The 21,767-nt window shown below is 37.1% G+C and overlaps 1 protein-coding gene across 1 annotated transcript in view; it reads right to left on the bottom strand.

The window, feature by feature from the left end:
- Positions 1–16,279: 16,279 nt before the first annotated feature.
- Positions 16,280–21,767, bottom strand: part of HPGD (15-hydroxyprostaglandin dehydrogenase) — a 59,714-nt gene continuing 54,226 nt past the window's right edge. Inside the window, exon 5 of the mRNA XM_048304290.1 lies at positions 16,280–19,370. Coding sequence (XP_048160247.1) covers positions 19,339–19,370 — 32 coding nt within the window. The 3' untranslated portion in view covers positions 16,280–19,338. The remainder of the gene's footprint in view (positions 19,371–21,767) is intronic.

Here is a 21,767-nt window from a genome sequence, read left to right as displayed (position 1 = left end):
AAAAAGAACTTTCTCTATGTGTGCAATGCAATATCATCTCTATTCAGTGGTACAAAATTGAAAATCCCAAGTTGTTCAACTATTTCCTCCTTCCAGCAGCTTATATAGTAATGAAAAGCTAAAATCAAGGATATGGACAAACTGAAGTTGGAGAAGTGCATTATTGTCTTGTAAAGGTTAATTTTTCTGGAGAAACAGGAAAGTAAGATGATCAAAATATGTTAGAAGCTACTAATTGTGGAATTTACATAGTTAACTTTTTATTAGAGATGCTTAAAATTCTTTACTAATCACTAGTGAACAGGACTTGAAACAGCTTTTTTCTATCAGCTGCTTGTTTTGACATTGGAAGTTAGGCATAATTTCAAACAGTTGCAATTGTAAAGTATTCTACCTTAAAATTATTTATTTGCTAATTATTTACAGTTATCTTTTCAAACACTTTATGCCACATATAGTTCCTGTTCAGTTTTTTTCTGGGATCTTTTTTAACTCTGTGTGATGAAAATATCTTAATTCACTTATAATCCTCAGACAGTAAATTATGCTTCCTCAGGAAAAGTATTACGTCTGCAAAAATTGTTTAATGATGGTATTTTGCTTCTGTATGTAGGCAGATTTCTGTGTGCTAAAGGTCTGTGTTGTGGTCTTTGGGACAATGCACTCTGTCACCTGTGCCAGAAGGGTGCTGGTTAAAACACTTTTAACTTGAGTGTCCCAAACGGGGAAAAGAAGTTGTACCAAAACTGTGATACTCCTTCACCTGAGCATCCTACAGCTTATTTAATGAGGAGTAGTAAACTTAGTATCTCTGTTTAAGCAATGTGACCTTACCTGAGAGAAAAATGCTGTTATCAGTCATTGCAAAACTCATTGTCTTTAGACAATCTCTTTAGAACAGATGCTTGATTTGGAAGTAGTGAGGCTTTTTACTCTCTGGGAGCAAACTGCTCTAGTTACAGGTTAACAACAATTAGCATTAGCGTGGAGCACTGGTGTTCTGACACAGCATTGTGTATTGGTTTTCCCTTCCCCTTTCCCTTTGCCATTTTATTGTAAAGAAAACTTACGCTGTAAAGCAAAATCACTTGATGATAGACTCAAAATCAACAGAAATATAATTTTGCCAATGTTAGGTTTGTCATTAGTTTTTAGCATAAGCAATGTCAAAGAATATTATACTTCAGGGTATTTTAATCAAAGGTGTAATTATATTTCTAAAACATACTGCAAGGTCTTCATAAACTTTCACACTTGTGTGTCTGTTCTCTTCTTACCTGGTGTTGCTGCACTGCATTGAGTGCATGTTGAAATATGAACTGGGATTAAGAGTTAGAGAGCCTTGAATACTTTCCATGAATGCTGAGAATAGTTTCACAAAGCTGAAGTTTTTGGCAGCTTAAGGGATTTCCTCCCAGAGCTGATCATTCCCATCTGTCTGTGTTATCAACTGTGTTTTGTAACTGATGTGACTTAAATATACTTTTCTGAAAATAAATAGTGAGGGGTATTGGTTGTAATTTTTGGGGTGGTCTTTTTTTTTTTTTTTTTTTTTTTATTTTTTCTCATTCACATCAGCTCTGTGATCAGCTTATGACATTGCATCCAAATGTTTGTGCCTGAACTTTCAGTTGGAGCAGCCTGCTGTGCTGTCAACAGCTGCAACAGGAGAGAGAATGGGTCAAGTTGGTGTTTTACTGGTGAAGGATATCTTTCTCTAGAAGTGGAAAAGTTCCTATGCAAAGTCCAAATGTGCATATTCATAAAAATTTGTTTAATTTATTTTTGAATTGACTGAATGAAAGAGCAAATGTGTGTCTGAGAAAAACATGGAAAATAGGATTAAAGGAAATCTAAATCTACAATTTGGAATTGGGTCAGTTTTCAAGAGTTGAAATAGCTCTGTTTATTACGTGTGCTGGTGTTATTTATTTATTTTTTTTCCCTTGGCCAGTTTTTTTGGATTTAGAGCCTTATTTTTCATATGTTCAAAAAAACCTGAAAAACCCAACCCCTTCTTTGCTGTGTAAAAATGACTGTAAAATATACAGGCAAATGCAAACCCAATCCTTGGGGAATATTCTTTGAAATCTTTTGTATTGTGTAATAAACGTGTGAATGTGTAACACATTTAAAATATTTCACGTAGGCAATCACACTGTATTATAAAAATAGGAAACAAACTCTTCTTTCAACCGTAGTTTAACTGTAGTGATAAACTAGGCAATATAGTTAATGGAGTTTGAAGCATTTCATTGCTGCCAATATAAGCAAGTTTCAATATACGTGAAGACTCTCCAGTTATTTTTAGTGTGTGTTCATTGCTCCATAGGTGATCAAGTAGAATGCACAATGCCTTTCTTGTCATACTGACTGATGATCTGGTATTGCACAGTCTTTGTCCCTGTATTGTTGTGTAAGACACTGATAGTAATTTCTTTGTCTGCTTTCTCCAACTGCAAAATTAAGAGATTCCCCTTGTTTTTCTCTTGAGTATGATGTGGTTTGGTTCATTGTTTATGCCCACTAAGAATTACTTAGGAAAAAAGCTAATGGTAAAAAATGTAGTCTGTTTTTTTCTTGTAATTGAAACCATCCCATTGGAACCTATTGAAGGAACTAAGGGTAAGTTCATGAACTTACTCAAGCTTATGTATTAGTGGTAACTTAGGCTCCGACTTCTTGTAGTTATAAAAGTGGTTGACAGCTGTGATAATTTCAGTTAAAGTAGTTGTGCTTTTGTGTGAACTACAGAAAAGTAGATGCTGATATGGTGGAAGATTACTAGCCTGAATACTTTTATCAAGTTCCATTTTAAGCTGAGATATAACAATTTAAGATCAGTGACTCAAATTTTCTGTAGGTTTTTTCATATATCACTGTTAGAACATTTCTGCATTCTCTATATTACATATAGCCTTTTTCATGAAGATACACCAGCAAACAATATATTGCCTTAAGTATTTTGTGATTGAACATCATATTCAAAACTGCAAATTCTTTTTGTTTGAAACTGACTTGGACTTACCTAATACTGTGTTGATGCACTGATCATGAATTGTCTTGAGTATGAAATATACACAGGGAAGGGATACAACTGTTATGTTACTTTTGCACAGAAAGAACAAAAGGCAGTTATTCTAGTGATTGAGAAGGCACTGAGATTAATATTATTTCATAGTTGTTTTAAAGGCTTCAGCCTTGAGTGGAAGTATTTTTGTTACAGGCATGTCTTTGATAAGTGTTTGGATTTTAAGTGAGTTTTCTAATGGTGTTGCCCCCATTCTAAAGATTGACATAAATATGTACTAACTAATACTGATCTAGTACTACAAGCAGGAACAATGATCTGTAGGTGTTCTGGTAAGGTTTGTAAGCTTTGCCGTACAGGTGTAATTTCACTTTAGCAATAAAAGATAAGTTATCTGTAAATCCCTTCTCACTTAAGGGGAGAAGCTGTCTTGAGTAAAGAGCAAACTAAAGTCATAATAGAGATGAGGCCTTGAAATATCAAAACCCAGAATATGGAGGTCTTTTCTGGTTCTTGAAGTAAGGTCCACAGGAGATTCCTCTGGAGGAGATAAAAATGGAACTAGAAGGGAAGCTGTAAAAAGGCTCTGGATGAACCAAAAGTGGGTGTCAGCAGGACGTATTTTATTTAAGTAACGCTTTAGAAGTTACTTTCAGAATGTAATGTATCTGACAATCAAGCAGCACAAAATACCAAGGAGGTGCATTTAATGAAAAGTATACTGATGTTGAGAACCATTTGAAATTAAAACAGCTCAAATGAGTAGGAAAAATACACTATAGTATGGTGGTCATATGCGTAAGACAGGGTTAGCTACCATAACCACATGAACAGACCAAGCAACCTTGTGGCTGCATACCTAATACACAAGTGCTTAGATCAAAATTGTTTCCAACCTGCTCTGGGCAGATCTGTTGTCTCAATCCTTCATACCCTACACTGGGCACCAGTTAAGGCTGTCCTGGTTTAAGAATGATATTCCCCAATTCAGTGCCCCCACTGAGACTCTCCAAAACCACACTGCTGCTCGCTTTCCCTGTTTTGCCCTCCCCTTTCCTTCTGGGTGGGATGGAGTTGAGAATTGGAGGCAAAAAAGGCAAAGATGATGGGCTGAGACAAGAACAATTTACTAGGAACAGAATGAGATAAGAAAAAGTACAGTAATAGCAACAGCATTAATAACCAAAGGGTTCAAAAGAGAGAGTGATTCCACGCAAAATGCTCACTGAGCCCAGAAAGAACCCCTTCTCCCTGGACAGGTGTCCATTTCCCCTGCCCTCAGCAATGAGGTGAGGTGGTATGGAAGAGCCTCCATGTCCTAATCACACCCTCGCCCTGCTACTGCAAAAAATTAACCCTGTCCTGGCTGGAACCCGGTTAGACAGCAATATTGCTTCAGCAAATGATTTCATAAACCTTTAATCAATGAAAGAAGGTGGAATGTGACAGTATCTTGAATCTTGTACAAATCACAGACATGTAAATAAGATGAGAAAACTTAATTTGACAGGTTATCTAAAACTGCCCAGGTGTCAGAGAGGGTTTTTGAGCTTTAGGTAGTAGACCTTTCAGACCTGTGCTGACTGACCTGAGCAGCACACTTTAGCGCATAGCAAACTTTAAAATGTCCGCCGAAGTTGTCTTGGTTACTCATTTAGCTCCTCATTTACAGTGTCTTGCATTTTTATCACCATTTGAGTCCCATCAGGCATGCTAACAGTATTTATTTCTGTTATGCTTATGTATTTAATGTCTGGGGGTAGGGGAGCGGAGAATGATTGTTGGGGATTTTGTTGTCCACCTGAGTGAGGTTTAATGTGAACACTTAAACCACAGCTGTACTCAGAAGCATTAGGTAGCTCAGGTAATCACTCTAAGTCCATGTAAATAAAATTGTAACTGCAGCCAGTGCGAGCATTCCTAAGTTATCAGTAAATTCAGGAGCTCAGGTCCTGGCTTGTTGCTGGGGCTAATGTTGAGGTCAGCACAGGCTACAGGACCCAGGAAGTTTGTGAGTCAGAACATGCCAATCTCTGTTGCGGTAACTGTGCTCTTGCTGATAACTGGGCTAGTTTGGTAATTCCAGTCTTAACATCTTGGACAGCAGCATATACATCATTAACTGAATGTGGGATATGAAGGTAATGCTGCTCTCGCTAGTTCGTGTTATGCAGTTGAAATATCTCAAGCATCCCACCATGATTGTTGTATGTGTACTTTTGTGTCTATCTGTGGGAACTGAAGGGACGAATATAAATATCAATAAAATATTCAAAACATAATTAATACTGGCTTTTAACAGAAATGATAAAATCAAGTAAGGATAACCTGAACTCAAGATTTCTTTTTAAATGGACTCAGTGCTTTCCTGTTAAAAACTGAAGTTGTATTTGGAGTGATTTAAGAAATAGTATCCTGTTTTCATGTAAAGTAAGCCTGTAATTCATGCAAAAATAATCACAGAATATACTGGGTTGGAAGGGGACGCACAAAGATCATCATCCTGGCCCTTCACAGGACCATTCCCAAGAGTCAAATGTTTTTAAATGTGAATGTTAAGTCAGACAATTTGGGAAAGGGTCATTCTTTTTTGTTGCTCCAGTGTTAGTCATTGCACAAAATTAAAAGTTGACTCTTACCACAGAGACCCTAAAGAAAGCATATAAGGTATGATACGTATTTTCTATTTTGGTGTAGTTTATAGGAAAATGTAGACAGACTTGCAATATAAACAGTTTAGTCTTTAAGCTACATTTTTTTTGGTAAAAGATTGACATTTGCTGCTTTTTCCAGATAACAGTAGCCAATGTTGTCTTATCAGGAAACAGATTAGTTGCAGTTCTGTAAGTCATGGAGAAGATAAGAACAACTTTGAATAATGGAGCAATGGTGCAACAAGGTCCTTGTGTTTGAGAAAAGATTAAACTCGACACTTCCCAATAAGCAGACAATCAGCCTTTTTTTCTACATAAAATTTCTCAATCACTTAGAAATATGAACTTCAGATAAAGATGGTAAATTATAAAGCTTTATATAAAAATATATAATCTTAAACTTTTAATCTTTAAAATTATAAAGCAGCTTGTAATAGAATATTTCAAAATGATGTGGTTTTTTATAGGAGAAATTCAATTTAATAATAACTTTTTTATTTATTGTTCATGTGGGCCCTTATTTGTAACACTGAGTCTATGTTGCAGATATAATTCTTCTAATTTAATATTTTCCAATGTCTAAGAAAAGATATCCAAGAATATTGTCTTAAAATCTGTATAGAAATTGCTGGGTTACATTTCTTGCATCTCTAAATGTGTATCTACTCCCTTGCTAAGAAAGATTTTCTTGATGGCAGTGACGAGCACATTGTTGCACATGATTCCAGTTCTCTTGCTATTATTAGCACATACGTCATTTAGTCCTTATTGTAAGTTCAGGTAGAACTGGTTTTGTAGCTGAAAGGGAGTTTTACTCGCCTGTCACTTCCCTTCCTTATATCTGGCCTACTAATGTTTTCCTTCTTTACAAATTGAAGCTATGCTTTTCTGTTTCAGAAACTGCTTCTTCGGTTTAATGTCTGGATTACATATCTGAGGAAAGAGAGAAGAGCAAGCTCATTGCTTCTGCTACCAGCACTAAAGCTGATTCTCCTTTCTGGTTTTATCTTCACATATTTGTTTTTTGTTGAAAAAGAAAAAGATCGACACTGCCCATACTCTAGTGTAAACAGAATTAATTTTGTGATTATGTGAAATAAAAGAAAAAATATCCCAAAGCAGGAGCTTTAAGAAATATCAGAAATACAGTTTTGGCTGTATTATTGTAATATGGCTTTTAACATACCTGTTACTCTAAGCTCTATCTTTTTTGAATAGCATTGCCCTTAAGCAAATCCGTTTTTCTCTCCTTCAGTAAAGAAGAAATTGTTAATGGTGTTTATTACGGTGTCAGGTGAATCTGTGAGTATTTTGCTTGCTAATACTTTCTTTTATGCCCTGAATTTCAGAAAGAGACAGCTATTGTTGTGGTGAGTTTTGTGTTCCAGTAAATTTAGGAAAAAGGGAGGGAATAAATAAACAGGTTCAGTCAAGTACCATGGCAAAAGTGCTGTTCTTGTTACCTCATTCTATTCTATGGTAAAGATTCTGTATCAATTAGGATAATTTTTCAAAAATGACCACTGGGGACATTGTGCAAGATCTTGCAGAATGTGAACCTATGAGAGACCATAGTCTAGAAAAGGTAAATCTGGGCAATATCCCGTGGGAGCTGTAGATAAGCATACGAGTAAAATTGTGACTATGTTTGTTTGATTGGCATGGCTGGAGGGAAACAGTAGAGACAAGATACATAAACAGTAAACTTCAAGTACGAAAACAATGCTTGCAGAACAGAAACAGGTCAATAGAAAAGGAACCTGAATATTTCCAATGTTATTTGGATAGGTAAATGTTAGCTTGGGATTCTATATAAATCATATTCATGTCTTCTGTTTTCTGTTGGAAACCTGGATTCTTCAAAGCAAAATGTAATATCTCTGTTATTTTCCAAAGGGGCTATTTTGCGTTGTATCTCACTTTTGCATAAGGAGATTAAACTTAGAATTTACCATTGCAAAGTCAGATTTGTCATATATCTTCTTTAATGTTTGTCAGCATGGAAATATTTCAGCAATTTTTTTTTCACTCAGTATTTTCAGTAAATATTTTTTCAGTATTTCTGTTCTTAACAGCCTGAATATTATCAGCCAAAATGATCATATCACAAGATAACCACCTCTTCCAGAAAATTTATGAGTAGATTTAGATTTTATATTTCTACTTTATAATGGTAGGAGCAGCACACATTAAATCTTTGTTCTACCAGCCTCTTTTAAGTTTGCTTCAGCTTTTTGTTGTCTGACCCTTAACAAAATATCATTCTAGAAATTACAGACTTGTCATTCTAGAAATTACAATTTTGAAATTAGACTTGTATATCTATATATTTTTCTTTCTTGTTCCTCCTCATTTATCCAAGCAAAACAATTTTATCTTTTCCCTTTCTTTTTTACCTTCCTTAGGTCAAACATCGGGTTCTTTTTGGCGCATTAGGTCTATATGAAATGTGATCAGTAATGGAGAATATTGGAAGCATAATATTAAAAAGAAGTTCTCAGCTAAAAATCCAGTTCAAATGAAGATGTTGAAGAAGGGCTCTGCTTCTCCTTTTGAGTCCTTTGAGGGTATTGTATACCTAATGCTTATATGACCTGAAGAAAATTAGACATTTGTCACAGAAAAACTTGATGGGTTCTAGGGAATGAGCATAGCTATCACATAATTGCAGAAACTCCAACTTTAAGCTGAGTGCAGCATCCTTCAAAGGGAATTGGATTTCATACTGTCAGTAGTGTAACATAACTTATTACTTGGTACTTAATAACAACTTTAACTTGGAGGTAATGATTTTACATTTAGACTCCCATTAAAAAGATAAACACCTTAAACTGACTGCTCATCTCACTTAACCATGGTGTCTGTTTAGTATGAAAGACTTTGTGAATTTTTTTCCTTTCTTTGGGTTTCAGAGGCCCTGTGTGGTACTAAGCTTTAACAACTTGTCTGCCTGAGACCATAGGGCCACACAGAAACGTCTGGTGAAATTGAGGAAGATTCAAAGCTCCTTACATAGCTAAAATTGCATCAGATGACCTGTGAGAAGCAGGTACCACTGCAAATTCAAGTTAATGTTAGGATTCCTGTCAGCAAAGGCAATCATTTAAGCCCTTTCTTGCAAAGCAACCAAATAAAGTATTACTCAAACATCTGTCAGCAGAGACTTGAGGTCTAACCCTCAGCTAAGCTAGAAACCCATAATGAGGGACACCTGGTCCAAACTGCTTTTGCTTAGACAAAGCTTCAGCACTTCTTTGATATATTGGTAGGCCACATTTGTGACAATATAATTTTCTAGAAATAATCTGTCCAACCTAATTTATACACTCTGATTAACTCTTTTTCATTAGGCTTTGTCATTTATCTTCACATTATAAAAATTTTCTGCATCTGAATGTATTGTGCCTTTCTTTAAAACTGTTTAAATTTAATGTGCTAGTTTTCACTGGTAAAGCAATTAAGTATTTAATAATTCTGAGATAAGTAGAAGCCTTCTGATCTCCTTTCCATATCCACGTACTATAGCAAACCAGCAGAACCCGCTTCCTTCCTTTTCTAAAATGTAAATATTACACTATTTATCCATAATATTCCGTGTGACTTCTTCCTCTGCTTTAATGTGCATGTTTGCTAATTCAGTCTTTTGTCACAGGATGGGTTTATGCTTCTAGAAGTTTTTCAAAGCTCAGGTTGTTCTGAAAGCTGAGGGCTAAGAAGTAAGACTTCACATTGCATTTTCAAGTAGGCCAAAAGGGGTAAGGTGAAGGGCTGTTTTTAACAAAACAGTGGATAATCATTGTCACCTCCCTGGAGAGTTTAACTGCTGCTCTTGACTAGAGATGGGATAGTTCATTTACATGGAAAAAGCATATGAAAGGCCATTAATAATCGTTTATAGAGCATGATGGATGTCACCTTATAATTGCCACTATTCTACTGGTAGTAACCTGAATCTTAGAGTTGTCTTGGGAAATAAAAAAGTCGGAATCCCACAGAAAACAGGATCTTTGTCTCATTTTTTTTTCGTCTGTTAAATGGTGCTACTGTTAAAAAGCTTTAAAGTAAATACCTAGTTGTTAAAAACTGTTGCTGAATCTGAAGACTTTTTACACTGGTGTTCATTTTGTTATTCAAATTTGAATTTCATGGATTTCTTATATTGCAAAAAACCTATGCTTTCTCTTTTAGCCTTTCTGTAAGGATCCCTGATTCTTTGTTTCAAGCACTATCTAGAAACTCTTGAGAGCAATTTAAATTGCCAATTGCTTAAGGAGTGGATCTCTCTTGTGGTATCACAAGGCAGGATATTGTTTTGAGGAACACATACAGCCAGAATCCTTAATTTCTCAACCATTTAGATAGAATTCCTGAGGGACCTTAAAGATCATCTAGATCCAGCCCACCTACCACAGACAGGGACACCTTCCACTAGGCCAGGATGCTCAAAGCCTCATCCTGCCTGACCTTCCAGGGGTGGGGCATTCACATCTTCTCTGGGAAACTTGTGCCAGTGTCTCATCACCCTCAGAGTAAAGAATTTCTTCCTAATATCTAATCTAAACCTCCCCTCTTTGAATTTGAAGCCATTCCACCTTGTCCTGTCATTCCATGCCCTTGTAAAAAGTCCCTCTGCAGCTCTCTTGCAGGCCCCTTTCAGGTACTGGAAGGCTGCTTTAAGGTGTCTTCAGAGCCTTCTCTTCTCCAGGTTGACTAACTCTCTCAGCCTGTCTCCATAGGAGAGGAGCTCCAGCCCACTGAGCAGCCATGTGATCTCCCCTGTAACTTGCTCCAACAATCCATGTGCTTATTTTGGGATCCCAGAGCTGGATGCAGCATTCTGGGTGGGGTGTCACCATAGCAGAGCAGAGGGGCACAATCCCCTCCCTCAGCTTGCTGGTCACAGTGCTGTTGATGCAGCCCAGGGTATGCTTGGCTTTCTGCTCTGCAAGTGCACGTCTGGGTCATGTTGAGCTTCTTGTCAACCAGAGAAAGCAATCTGTAACCAAGGAAGGTCTTGGCAAACAGTTTATCAGCATTATTCAGGCAGTCTAACCCAGCAGCGTGTCTACAGAGCATTTAAGTTAATTTTCCTTCTAATTAAGTAAACCTGAAGTGTATCAGTGAAGGATTACTTTCCTGGAATTGAAACATAGAACTTAATGTAAGTGACTGAGTTGCTCACTAATTGAAGCAATCAGTCAAGATAATGAGGGAGGATTTTCTAGTGAGTGGTAGTGGTGGTTGGGGGATAGGGGAGACATTCAGAAATTCCTTGGAAGTAGAAACATGATTAGTGGGTACAGACTCAGAAGGATTTGTATTAGGGTTGGCAGTGAAGAAGTTGTGCACTCTGCACTCAGGAATGATATTTGAAAAGGTTGTTGCTTAGGTTTGTTGCACTGAACTGTTTTATCCTCTCACTAAGCAGGTTTTTCTGATGTATGGCAACCATAGAATAACTATTGACTTAAAATGGAAGAGTAACTGCAATTCTAATTTAAATGGAATTGTTACTTGAGGGTGGAAATTTTACTTGCTTGCTGTAGTTCTTACAAGTAAGTATGTGATCTGGATGGTGTTCAGCACTCATTAATCATGTTTGGATACCCCTTTTACAGCTGGATTTTCAAATCTGGTATTAAAGTTCATTTAACTTGCCTTCCAGAAAGTAAGTATGTCAGTAAGTTTTGGTTTGTTTTACATACTCATTCTTCAGGTAGTTTAACTTAGTACAAATCTATACTGCATTCAAACTTTATTCAGAGTTGGTCAAGACGAGTTTCATTTCAGATTATAGAGTGATTCAGGAACACCTGGAGCCAAGATTTATGTCTTTACCTAAATTTTGAAAGTACTGTGTTTTTATAGCTCTTTAGAGGAAAGGCAGGAACTGCATTAACACTTGTTAGAGCAACAGTTAATGCAATGCTGACTAGAACTTAACCTCCTCAAACGTTAATGTTAAAATGTCAAAAAAAAAAAAAAAAAAAGGAGGGGGGAATAAATTTAAATACTTGTTCTTGGGAAATTACTTATTCTCCTTTAGTTAAAAAGTAGTCAAGTTTTAAAGCATTTGAGAGACATTATGGTAATGTGAAACAGGCTTGCTTCTTTATTTCCTGCTGATCTGGTATCAAAAGTAAAGACCTCAAGTCCTCATAGAAGCTATTTCATTGGAATAAGTATATGAAGATTTTAAAGCCTGACAGGTTATGTGCACCAGTCACAGACTTTGAAACTGATGTATTTCTCAACTGAAATGTCTCATTGAAAATTATCCTTTGCTTAGTTTTTTCTTGTGCCAGAGAGATTCAAACACAGTATGTTGAAAATCTAGGTTTCAAGTTGCAAGGATTTGAAAACATCTAGCTTTGAGTGCTTCTGTATAGTAATGCTATATCATTTAGAAAAATTGTATCTGCTTAAAGTCGTACTCATGTTTAAATCCTTCCTCAGAGATGATGAAAATTACAGTGTGTAGCCTCAGGTCCCATAATCCACACAGTGTAATTCCCTTGCTTAAAGTACGTAGTAGAAGGCCATGAGTTATAGAAATTCTGGCAGGTTTCAGCACTCTAGCCTGCTTTCCCAAATTCTTAAATAGTGAAATGATGCCATCTTTTGCTTTCTTTAGAAAATATCAATCAGCTGGAATTGTTGTTCATTACTGACAGCATCCATTCAGTATCATTTCACTTGAGTCAGGGTGATAAATCATACTCTGCAATTTCTCTGAAGAATATGAAACCATTCCAACACTACATCTGTTAAGAATATAATGCTAGTCTTTCCATGTGGCAGAATGTAGATTTTATCACAACAGCACCATTTAGAGGCGTGCATTCCCGTATTTGAACATTTTGACTAAGCAAGATGCATTACTTTCTGAATAAGAAACAAATATGTCTTGGGATAATCTCGTCTATTCAGTCTCTTCTATCTTTTCTCTATGAAAAGAGATTTTGAGATATACTTGTTTAAAATACCTTCAGGAACTTGAAAGCAACAAGTGTTTCCAGTGTTTCTGCAGCTGTGTGAAATGTTTTGCACGTCAAAATGAAGGTGATGAATTACGGTTACACAAAAGGGGCAAGCAAATTCTATTAAGACAGCCAACAAAAGTTGGTTTTGTAAATTTCTTGAAAGTGATAAAACTTTTCCTGTTAAAAATCACCACAAAATAAATGAAAATTATGTATCTGAATATTCATTTATTTTTATGACAGCACTGGGATGCATTATTTTTGGCTGCCTCAATAAGTATGTTCTGGAGAAAACCAAATTTTTTCAAGTATTAGAGCGACCTGACAAAAGTTGACAAATCTTATCTAAACAGACTATACACCCTTCTTTTCTTGCCTAAATCCCCATGACTCATGTATACATTATCTTGTCTCCTCAACCTGTATCCTTTCTTCCCCTATCCTAGTTTGTGCTATGGACGGGTTTTACTCCTCTGTAGCCATTGTGACCCTATGGTAGTCTGCATGCTCTGGTTTGGGTTACACCCAGTCTGTCCAAATAGACTGAATACCTGTCAGTAGTTTGAATGTTTTAGCTCCCCCACATCCAGCAGCTGGCAAACTGTTGTTTTTGTTAAATCTGACCAATTTAACGTTTCAGAAGTAGCTGTTAATTTGCCAAATGAGTGACAAAAAATTAAAACAAATCTAGTTCTGCTTGTGAGGTTAGCATGCAGTTAGTGAGAAATTAATTTGATAGGATGCATTATAATGTTATCATGTTATCATAGTTTGTACTTTTAATTTTACACTGTGGCTGTAGTTTGAACAAAATTATGATCAACGTAACTAAGGATGCCTAAGCACAAAGCTTTTTCTCAAGAGCTGACGTTATGACTAGGGCATGGACTCAGACCGGCAGGGAATCTGAGACGTTTATTCAAAGAAACGAGCTGGTTTTATATACTGCTTCAAGACCCAAGATTTCCTTAAATGGTATTTTTCACTAAGCAACCTATCACACATTGCTATGTCAGTAACACACTTTCTTAATGTCCTTATTATGGGAGTGATCACACGCTGTCTGCTCATCGGGCAGCTTCCGGCTGGCTCCTCTCCACAGGGCTCTTTGCCCTGTAGCATCTCCTTCCCCCAAGGTCAGGTGGAGACAAGCTTCTCTGTGCTGCCATGGCATTCTGCAGGCACATCCCACAGCCCACAGTTCAATTCCATCCTATCTCTTCCCACAAAGAGCCACCAGAATTAAAAAGAAATACTAAAACAAAAATTCACGTAGTCTAGAGCTCCACAAACTTAAACATCTCTTTTTGTCCAGTTCTAACCAATACCGAGAAGCTTTTCACCCGGTCAGTATTCAAAACCAACCAGCTCATTTACACATATTTCCTTGGGGATTGGTCTGATAGATGTCCTTGGAGCTCACTTACTGCACTGATCTGCTTGCAAGACTGGTGGCAGCACTGGATGAAGGAAAGGCTGTGTATGTTGTCCACCTGGACTTCAGCAAAGCCTTTGATACTGTCTGCCACAGCATTCTCCTGGGAAAAGCTGGCATCCCACAGATTGGACAGATGCACAGTTCACTGGGTTAAAAACTGTCTGGATGGTCATGAGCAGAGAGTGATGGTGCATGGTGTTACATCCAGTTTTCAGCCAGTCACTAGTGAGGCCCCCCCGAGGCCTGTCCTGTTTAGTATCTATTGATGAGGGGAGTGGTTGTACACTCAGTACTTCGCAGGTGACACTGATTTGTGTGGGAATGTTGATCTGCGGGGGGGCAGGCAGGCTATACAGAAGGATCTGAACAAACTGGATTATGGGCTGAGGCCAGTTGTCTGAGGTTCAACACGGCCAAACACCAGCTTATGCCCTTGGGTCACAACAACCCCATGCCACACTACAGGCTGGGGCAGAGTGGCTGGCAAGTTGCCCAGAGGAAAAGAACTTGGGGGTGCTGGTTGGCAGCATCTGAGCATGAGCCAGCTGTGCCCAGGTGGCCAAGAAGGCCGATGGCATCCTGGCCTGTACCAGCAATAGTGTGGCCAGCAGGACCAGGGCAGGGATTGTCCCCCTGTACTCAGCGCTGGTGAGGCCACACCTTGAGTGCTGTGCCCAGTTCTGGGCCCCTCACAACATGAAGGACATTGAGGGTCTGGAGCGTGTGTAGAGACGGGCAACAGAGCTGATGAAAGGTCTGGAGCACAAGTTTTGTAAGGAGTGGCTGAGGGAGTTGGGGTGGTTTAGCCTGGAGAAAAGGAGGCTTAGGGGAGACTTTGCCTGAAGGGAGGGTGTAGCCAGGTGGGGTTGGCCTCTTCTCCCAAGCAATAAGCAACAGGACAAGAGGAAAAGACCTCAAGCTGCGTAAGCGGAGGTTAAGGTTGGGCATCAGAAGGAATTTCTTCATGGAAAAGGTTGTTAACCTCGAATAGGCTGCCCAGGGAGGTGGTGAGTGCTCAAGAAACAGCTGGATGTGGCATTTAGTGCTCTGGTCTAGTTGGCAAGGTGGTGATTGGTCAAAGGTTAAATTTAATGATCCTGGAGGTCATTTGCAATTTAAATGGTTCTGATTCTGTGACTTGCCTTTTGTGTTATGACTTAGAACATGTAGTAGTTTTCTCAGTGGTAGGAATGCAAATATCCGTCTCTATTTTCAGGAAGTGTCTTAACCACTGATCCGTAGAATAGTTCATATAAGAAGTGTGGTTTGGTGTTTTTTCCTGCTTCACAAAACTTTTCACTTGTTATTGCGTTATATGTACAGCTACAAGGTAAGCAGTCTTGGGAAAAGCAAATGGAATGTAAACTGTCTCTCCATGAGCTTCCTGATAACTAGACCAGAATTTCATGGATTTTTTTGTCGTTATGTCCCTGACAATTTCCTCTGGATTACTTTATAGATGTCATCACCATGTGTGTTTTAAGAGAAAAATATCTTCCTTCCAATAATAAGTAGGTACTTGTAACTTAGAGAGTGTTTTAATCTGTGATCACAAATAGAGAGAGGCATTTAACTGTAGGTAAAAAACCTAAGCATGAAAGACTTTTACTTTTTTTTTGGCAAGAGTTTTCTATAATTGGCTTATTTCAGGGAGCAGCTTAAAGGAAGCAAGGAATGGCTGGGGTCAGGGAGGAAATGCATGGGAACATCTTAAACTGGCTTTACTGTCTGAAGACAAGACAATGAATCATGGAACTACACTTTAATACAGATGTTTGTATTCCTTTGAGAGAGGAGCTGGTCAAGTGCTTGAGTGGTTCTGCAGCACCTCTAAACTTTTTAGATGTGAAATTACAATTTATTGGATTGTGGAGTGCTTCACAGTCCCTATCAGAATGATATACTCTCAGCAGTACAGAAAAATTAATTATTGTTATTTAATACGTTTGCATATAGTCCCAAATGTAAAACTGCATAACCAGCAATTAAGGTGTTAAAATATAGGTAATATAGGTAAAAATACCCCAAACAAACAAACAAACAATCACTAAAAAACCCCATTTACATATAACCCAAGAGATAAGAAGTACTTTGGATGCAAGTCTTGGGTTACTTTTTTTCTTTTTTTCCCTTTTCCCTCCAAGAACTGTTTAAAAAAAAAAAAAAAAAAAAAAAAAAAAAAAGCATAAATTCATCACCCTGACCAAAAATTTCATATTCAGGAAAGAGATTTTGTGGGGAATTAACTCTTCTCCCTGCCACTGTGTGCTTGGATCTCGAATGCATTGTTCACTTGGGACCTCTGTCAACACAGGAAAATAGGCAAGATTATCAAGTGAATTGTAAATAGTTGCTTAAAGGAGAAGGATGGGAAGATGGGGAGAATTACTTAAGGAAGATCATTTTATGCTACATACTTGCAGGTGGTAAGTGTGTGTATTCGCTGTTCTTCTTCTTGAGCAGTCCTTGCTGAGAGAGATTATATGCATCATCTTACTTCCCCTGATTTAATTTAAATTTAAACTCTTTTACTCATTTTGTCTCCATTCAAATGGCATAAGCACAATAAAAATGAGGATGCCTTTATTTGCAAAGAGTACATTTTGTTCTGCTTTTCTCTGACTTGTTTCATGTTTTCTTTCTAATGTCTTATTTTTTTTTCAGTTTTCTTTTGAACACATGCTCACCTGCTTCACTGGATCCAAAGCTACTAATAAAAACACCCCATAATATATAACAGATGCAGAAGTGAATATAAGTGGAAACAGTTGAATAAGGGGAGCAGACCTAGAGCTGTCATCGAGCTCTTCACAGTCACTAGATTTTTTTTCACCTGCTCATGAAGTGCTTGCTCAAGATGTGTTGGCAGTGACTATATGTTTCATCTCTCACCATTTTTTTCCCCCCTCCACCTCAGGCTTTTTCTGAGAGTTTGTGAGTATATTAAATTCATCTTTAAATCCTGCTAAATGTGCTAAACAATATAAAGTGGTTGCCATTAAAAAGACAAATTTATGTGCTGCCAATATTTTAACTAGGACCTCCTTCTAAAATTTGTCCTTGGAGACTTTCTGGAATCCTTCCAGCTTGTGCGAAACTGGTGTGGAAGGGTGTATGTCAGCTTGGTGAGGAGACCATTGGAGGGCTAGGAGATCTTTTGTTTATTTTTCTTTATAAACAAATGGCATTTCCACCTTTCTTCCCAGAATGCATTTACATTTTGGGAAGAAATGTGGAAATGCCATTTGACAGACATTTTATGCAGTACTTTGAGTCTGTGGACTAGTCATGGTAGACATACCAGACCTTTTGAAAATGACTGTGGTTCTGTGTGTAAACTTGTCAGAAGAAGAAATGGTATTTATCTTTCTTCAAAAATGTTTTTGAAAGCAATTGATAATTGCTGTTCTCTATCCACATGCAAAAGCTGTGTTTACAGAATTTTTTCTAGATATGTGAAGGAAGTTTTGGGCAAGATGGCTTTAAACAAGATGCAGAGAAGTTTTGATTTGGTTACAAAATTAAGTACTCCAGAAATCGTAATTTCATATGCATTCCTTTCCTTCCAAGAGTGTTTTCAGATTCCATTAAACAGATGAGGCTTTGTTGCCTTCTTTGTGTATACAAAAAAAAGAAAGTAGAGGCTATTAAAACAAACTTAGAATCTAACAGCTGATATGTAATAAAGTCAGTTGCATTCTTTATTGTGAACTTTATCTCCATTTGTTGGTTGTAGTAAGGTAGGTGGACAGTAAACTTAGGGAAGAAGAACCCTCTTGGTGGCCTACGAACATAATTCTGTTAGGTTAAACCAGAACTCTTAAAAAGGATTTGTCAATTTGGTTTCATTTAAGTTCTGCTTACATGTCCTACAGTGCTTGGCAGTACAATGCTGGAGTGTGAAATAAGCTATAGACACAAGTATCTTTTTGGAGGGCATGTGATCTGACTGTCTCTGTTGGCAGCACAGAGAACACATCCCAAATTCCCTACCAGACAGTACAGACAGAAAAATAGTTTTGGTCTCCTTCCCTTTTTTCTCTGTCCTCTTTCTGTTATTCCATGTGAAATGAAATGCAGTGGTCCCAACAAAAAGTTATGGCATTTTTTTTCCAACTAAATTAAACAGTAGTGTGTCTGCAACTGAGTGGTGCATGTTCAAAGGAGTTCTATATTTTGTGGTGTTTATTGATTTGATCTATCTGTGTTCAGTATTACTGTTTGATTTTCTTTCTAGAACTGAGCTACAGGGTCTTCTGCTTTCTATTCCACAGACCTCCTGAAACCACACATCTTTCTTTGTTATGCAGTCTAGTGTCACTTGCCTGTTTAGAGGCAGAGCAGGACAGCACTGAAAGTCAGTTTGTCAGTTTGTGTTACACTGTGCACTTCCTTTCTCCCTGCTCAATATATGCTTTTAAATATAAAGTTCAGACTAGTTTTGCTACAGAGAGACCTGTCTCTGTTTGTTCACAGATGCTTTGTATTGGGCATATGGACAAATTATAAGTGGAACTTTATTCTCTTTTGTTTGCATCCTCTTTGGTTCTATGTGGTTGAGAGTTTTAAGTATGCACAGAAATAACCACACACTAAAACATATGGATCCAAGTGCTGACCTCAGTTACATCACTGTAAATCTGGACAGTAACTGTTATCATTCGGGTTTATGCTGGTGCTATTAAGATAAAGAAAGGGAGTGATTTATTAGTGATGAACGGAGTTTTTATAGCCATGTCAGTCTTGCACAAGTTTATAAGGTTTTTTAAGTACCAATACTCACAGGTTTAACTCTTTCTTTTATTATGTGTAAAAAGTCTATGGCAGGTCGTTCCTTGCATAGTAAGTGAATGGTATGTAAGGGTATATTAATTAAAAGTCCCGTTATTTGAGAAAATTACTTGTTGGATTTTTTTTTTCTTTTAAGTCTCAGATCTCTTGTATAATCTTTAATTGAACTAATTTATTATTTTTTATGCAATATTTTTGTCTGATATGTATCACTATTGCATGAGAATATCCTTGGTTCAAAAGAGGACCATTAGCAAGACAGTGAACATATTTGTAATTTCTTTAAGGGATACAGACATGTAAATATGTTGTGACACATTTTCTGGGCATCTCAAGAAATCTTAACCAACACTCAACAAGGGAGGGAGGCACGAGGCAAATATTTTTTAGGGATGTTGATTGCGGTTCAGAATTATCACTGCTGCTTGGTCTCTTGTCTTTTCATTCATAGCTCTCTATTTTTTCAAGCTGGACTGTAAAGGAAAGAGATAAACAGATAAATAAACTTCCATATGTAGAAAGAATAAAGAATAATATAAGTGAAGAAAAAACACTTGAGTCTAAAAAATTTTGTCTTGGTCAGTTTAAATATTTAATGAGCATAAAATACTGTGATCTTATGTCTTTTGAATGGTGCCTAATAGCTTAACATTGTGGGATACACTTAATTATTTTATTGATGAATGGTTTCAACATTTTAAGCATTTTAATCAAATAATGTGCAAAAATGAAACTTTTGTGAGAAAACTGCCAATAAAATAATTTTAAATAAAAGTCACAGAAAAGGCAGGAGCGACTGCTGTTATAAGGCCTGATACTGCACCACTGAAGTCTGTGCCAATAATGTCTTGTTCACTAATCACTGACTGAATAACCTGTACAATTTCTCTTTAAAAGAGCACCACAGTAATTTCATATTTAAGAGAATTGGAAGGCTCAAGCTATATTTATCAACCTCATCTGAACAAAATCATAACTTTTATGAGGAATGCTTAAAAAATAAATCCTTTAAGGAAGGTTCCTGGTTTCTGCATTCTGAAAAACTGTTTAATGTCCAAGAGTATAGCACTGAAGATATTGAGTGGATAATTTTTCCATTAATATAAGCAATGCATAGAAATTTGGAATTTTCCTGGGATACACATATGAATAAATGCAAAGTCAAGGCTTTAAAGCAGCCCAGAAATGCTTAGCTCTCTTGATGTCCACAGCTTTTCAGGGCCAGCACTACTATTACTTACCTAAAAGTGGTTATTTTCTTGACGTGCATATATAAAACTTTTATGAGCTCCCAAGAATCTGTGAGAAATTATGCAAGTATACTCTGGGGGAAAGGGGCACAAAACCCCCTAAAGGTGGATGTTTAAATAATACAGAGAAATTGTGAACTAACATCAAATCCTTATTGAACAGCGCATGGAGACGTGGTCCTTTCAAACACACTGAGCTGAGAGCTCTAAAATATTAAAGTGATTTCTGATGTCCAGCTTTAAGGCAATAAAAATAGATCTTCATATTTTTATGTATGAATACTTGGCTTATATAGTAATAATGGCCATCAGGAGGATGCTGCACATTTGCAGACCTGCCATTTTCTGTGCTGGTATGCTACACATATGTAGCCAATATAGTGCCAAGTCCTGTATTTGAAGTGGAAATTATTTGATGAAGATTTTTTTATGTACATTATTAAAGCATGTTATACATTGGTCAAGGCAAAGACAGAGATAGCTGACAGTACACAAAGTATATTTGGTCTTAGACCAAATGTACAGATATACATTTATGTGTATACATTGCCTCAAAAGATTCAGCGTTTCTATTAAGTGGTTATTTTCATGCTTGTTAACCATTTACTGAAATTTAATAAACACGTGGTTTCAGGATTTCTCCCACTTCTACCTGGATTTATTCTATCTTCACTTGAAACTCTCCCATAATCTAGTTCCACTTCCCTTTCTTGTGCCAAAAATGCCAGGCTGTTTTGGGTATTGACCTACCTTGGACAACAGTACATTTTCCAAAATGTCTCTGAGAGAATAACTTCAAGGTGTATAATATTCACATATTATTAATTGAATAATATTTATTTAAACAAATCAACCTATTACATAAAACTTTCCTATGATTTTGTTATTGTTTCTCACAACTGGATCTGCAGCTGGGGGGAGTGAGGGTTTCTGACTTGGGCCAGAATATGGTGCTGCAACTGCCCTTGTAGAAGAGCCTGAGGAGAGAGGAGGGAAGAAGACCAGGATGTGTATGGACTAATTCACATCCTTAGATAAGTAACCATTTAGAATTATTTCTTATAAAAAACATTTAAGCAGCTTTACGGTTTTTAAAAGCTTTAGTATAGTACTTGTCTGTGGAATCAGAAGTTTTACCTTTCCACTTGGTTTTAAAGCACATCAAGTTCTCCATTTCGACAGACATGCAAATTTAACAGACAGGCCAACTTAATAGGCTATGCAGAAGATGATCTTACTTTTACAGGATAAAACCAGCACATTTTTGATAGAACTGTGTTTGTTGCTAATACAAGCTCCAGCTTAGCCCAGCAGCTGTAAAAGAAATGAATGCATTGAAGTTCCCTATCCAACCAGCGACTTGTGGGTAGAGAACTACTTGGGCATTTTTTGGGTTTTGCTTTTGGATTTAAATGAGTGATTGAAATAAAAAATTGCTGGATTTTTGTGATCAGGAATTGTACTGCTCTCCAGGTATGTGGTCCTCTATGCTGTAAGGATGATTCTAACTTTAGTTTTACATTCAATTCTGCATGTAAAAGCCTTGGCAGCTTTCAGTCAGAAAATTTGTTGTTTGTCTTGTTCTGAAGTCTACCACACTGAGGTGGGAAGAATTTTATT

Source organism: Corvus hawaiiensis, chromosome 5, assembly GCF_020740725.1.
Source record: "Corvus hawaiiensis isolate bCorHaw1 chromosome 5, bCorHaw1.pri.cur, whole genome shotgun sequence".
In the NCBI taxonomy this organism is placed as follows: Eukaryota; Metazoa; Chordata; class Aves; order Passeriformes; family Corvidae; genus Corvus; species Corvus hawaiiensis.
Note: the sequence above shows the minus strand (reverse complement) of the source record. Positions and strands in the feature narration are given on the sequence as shown.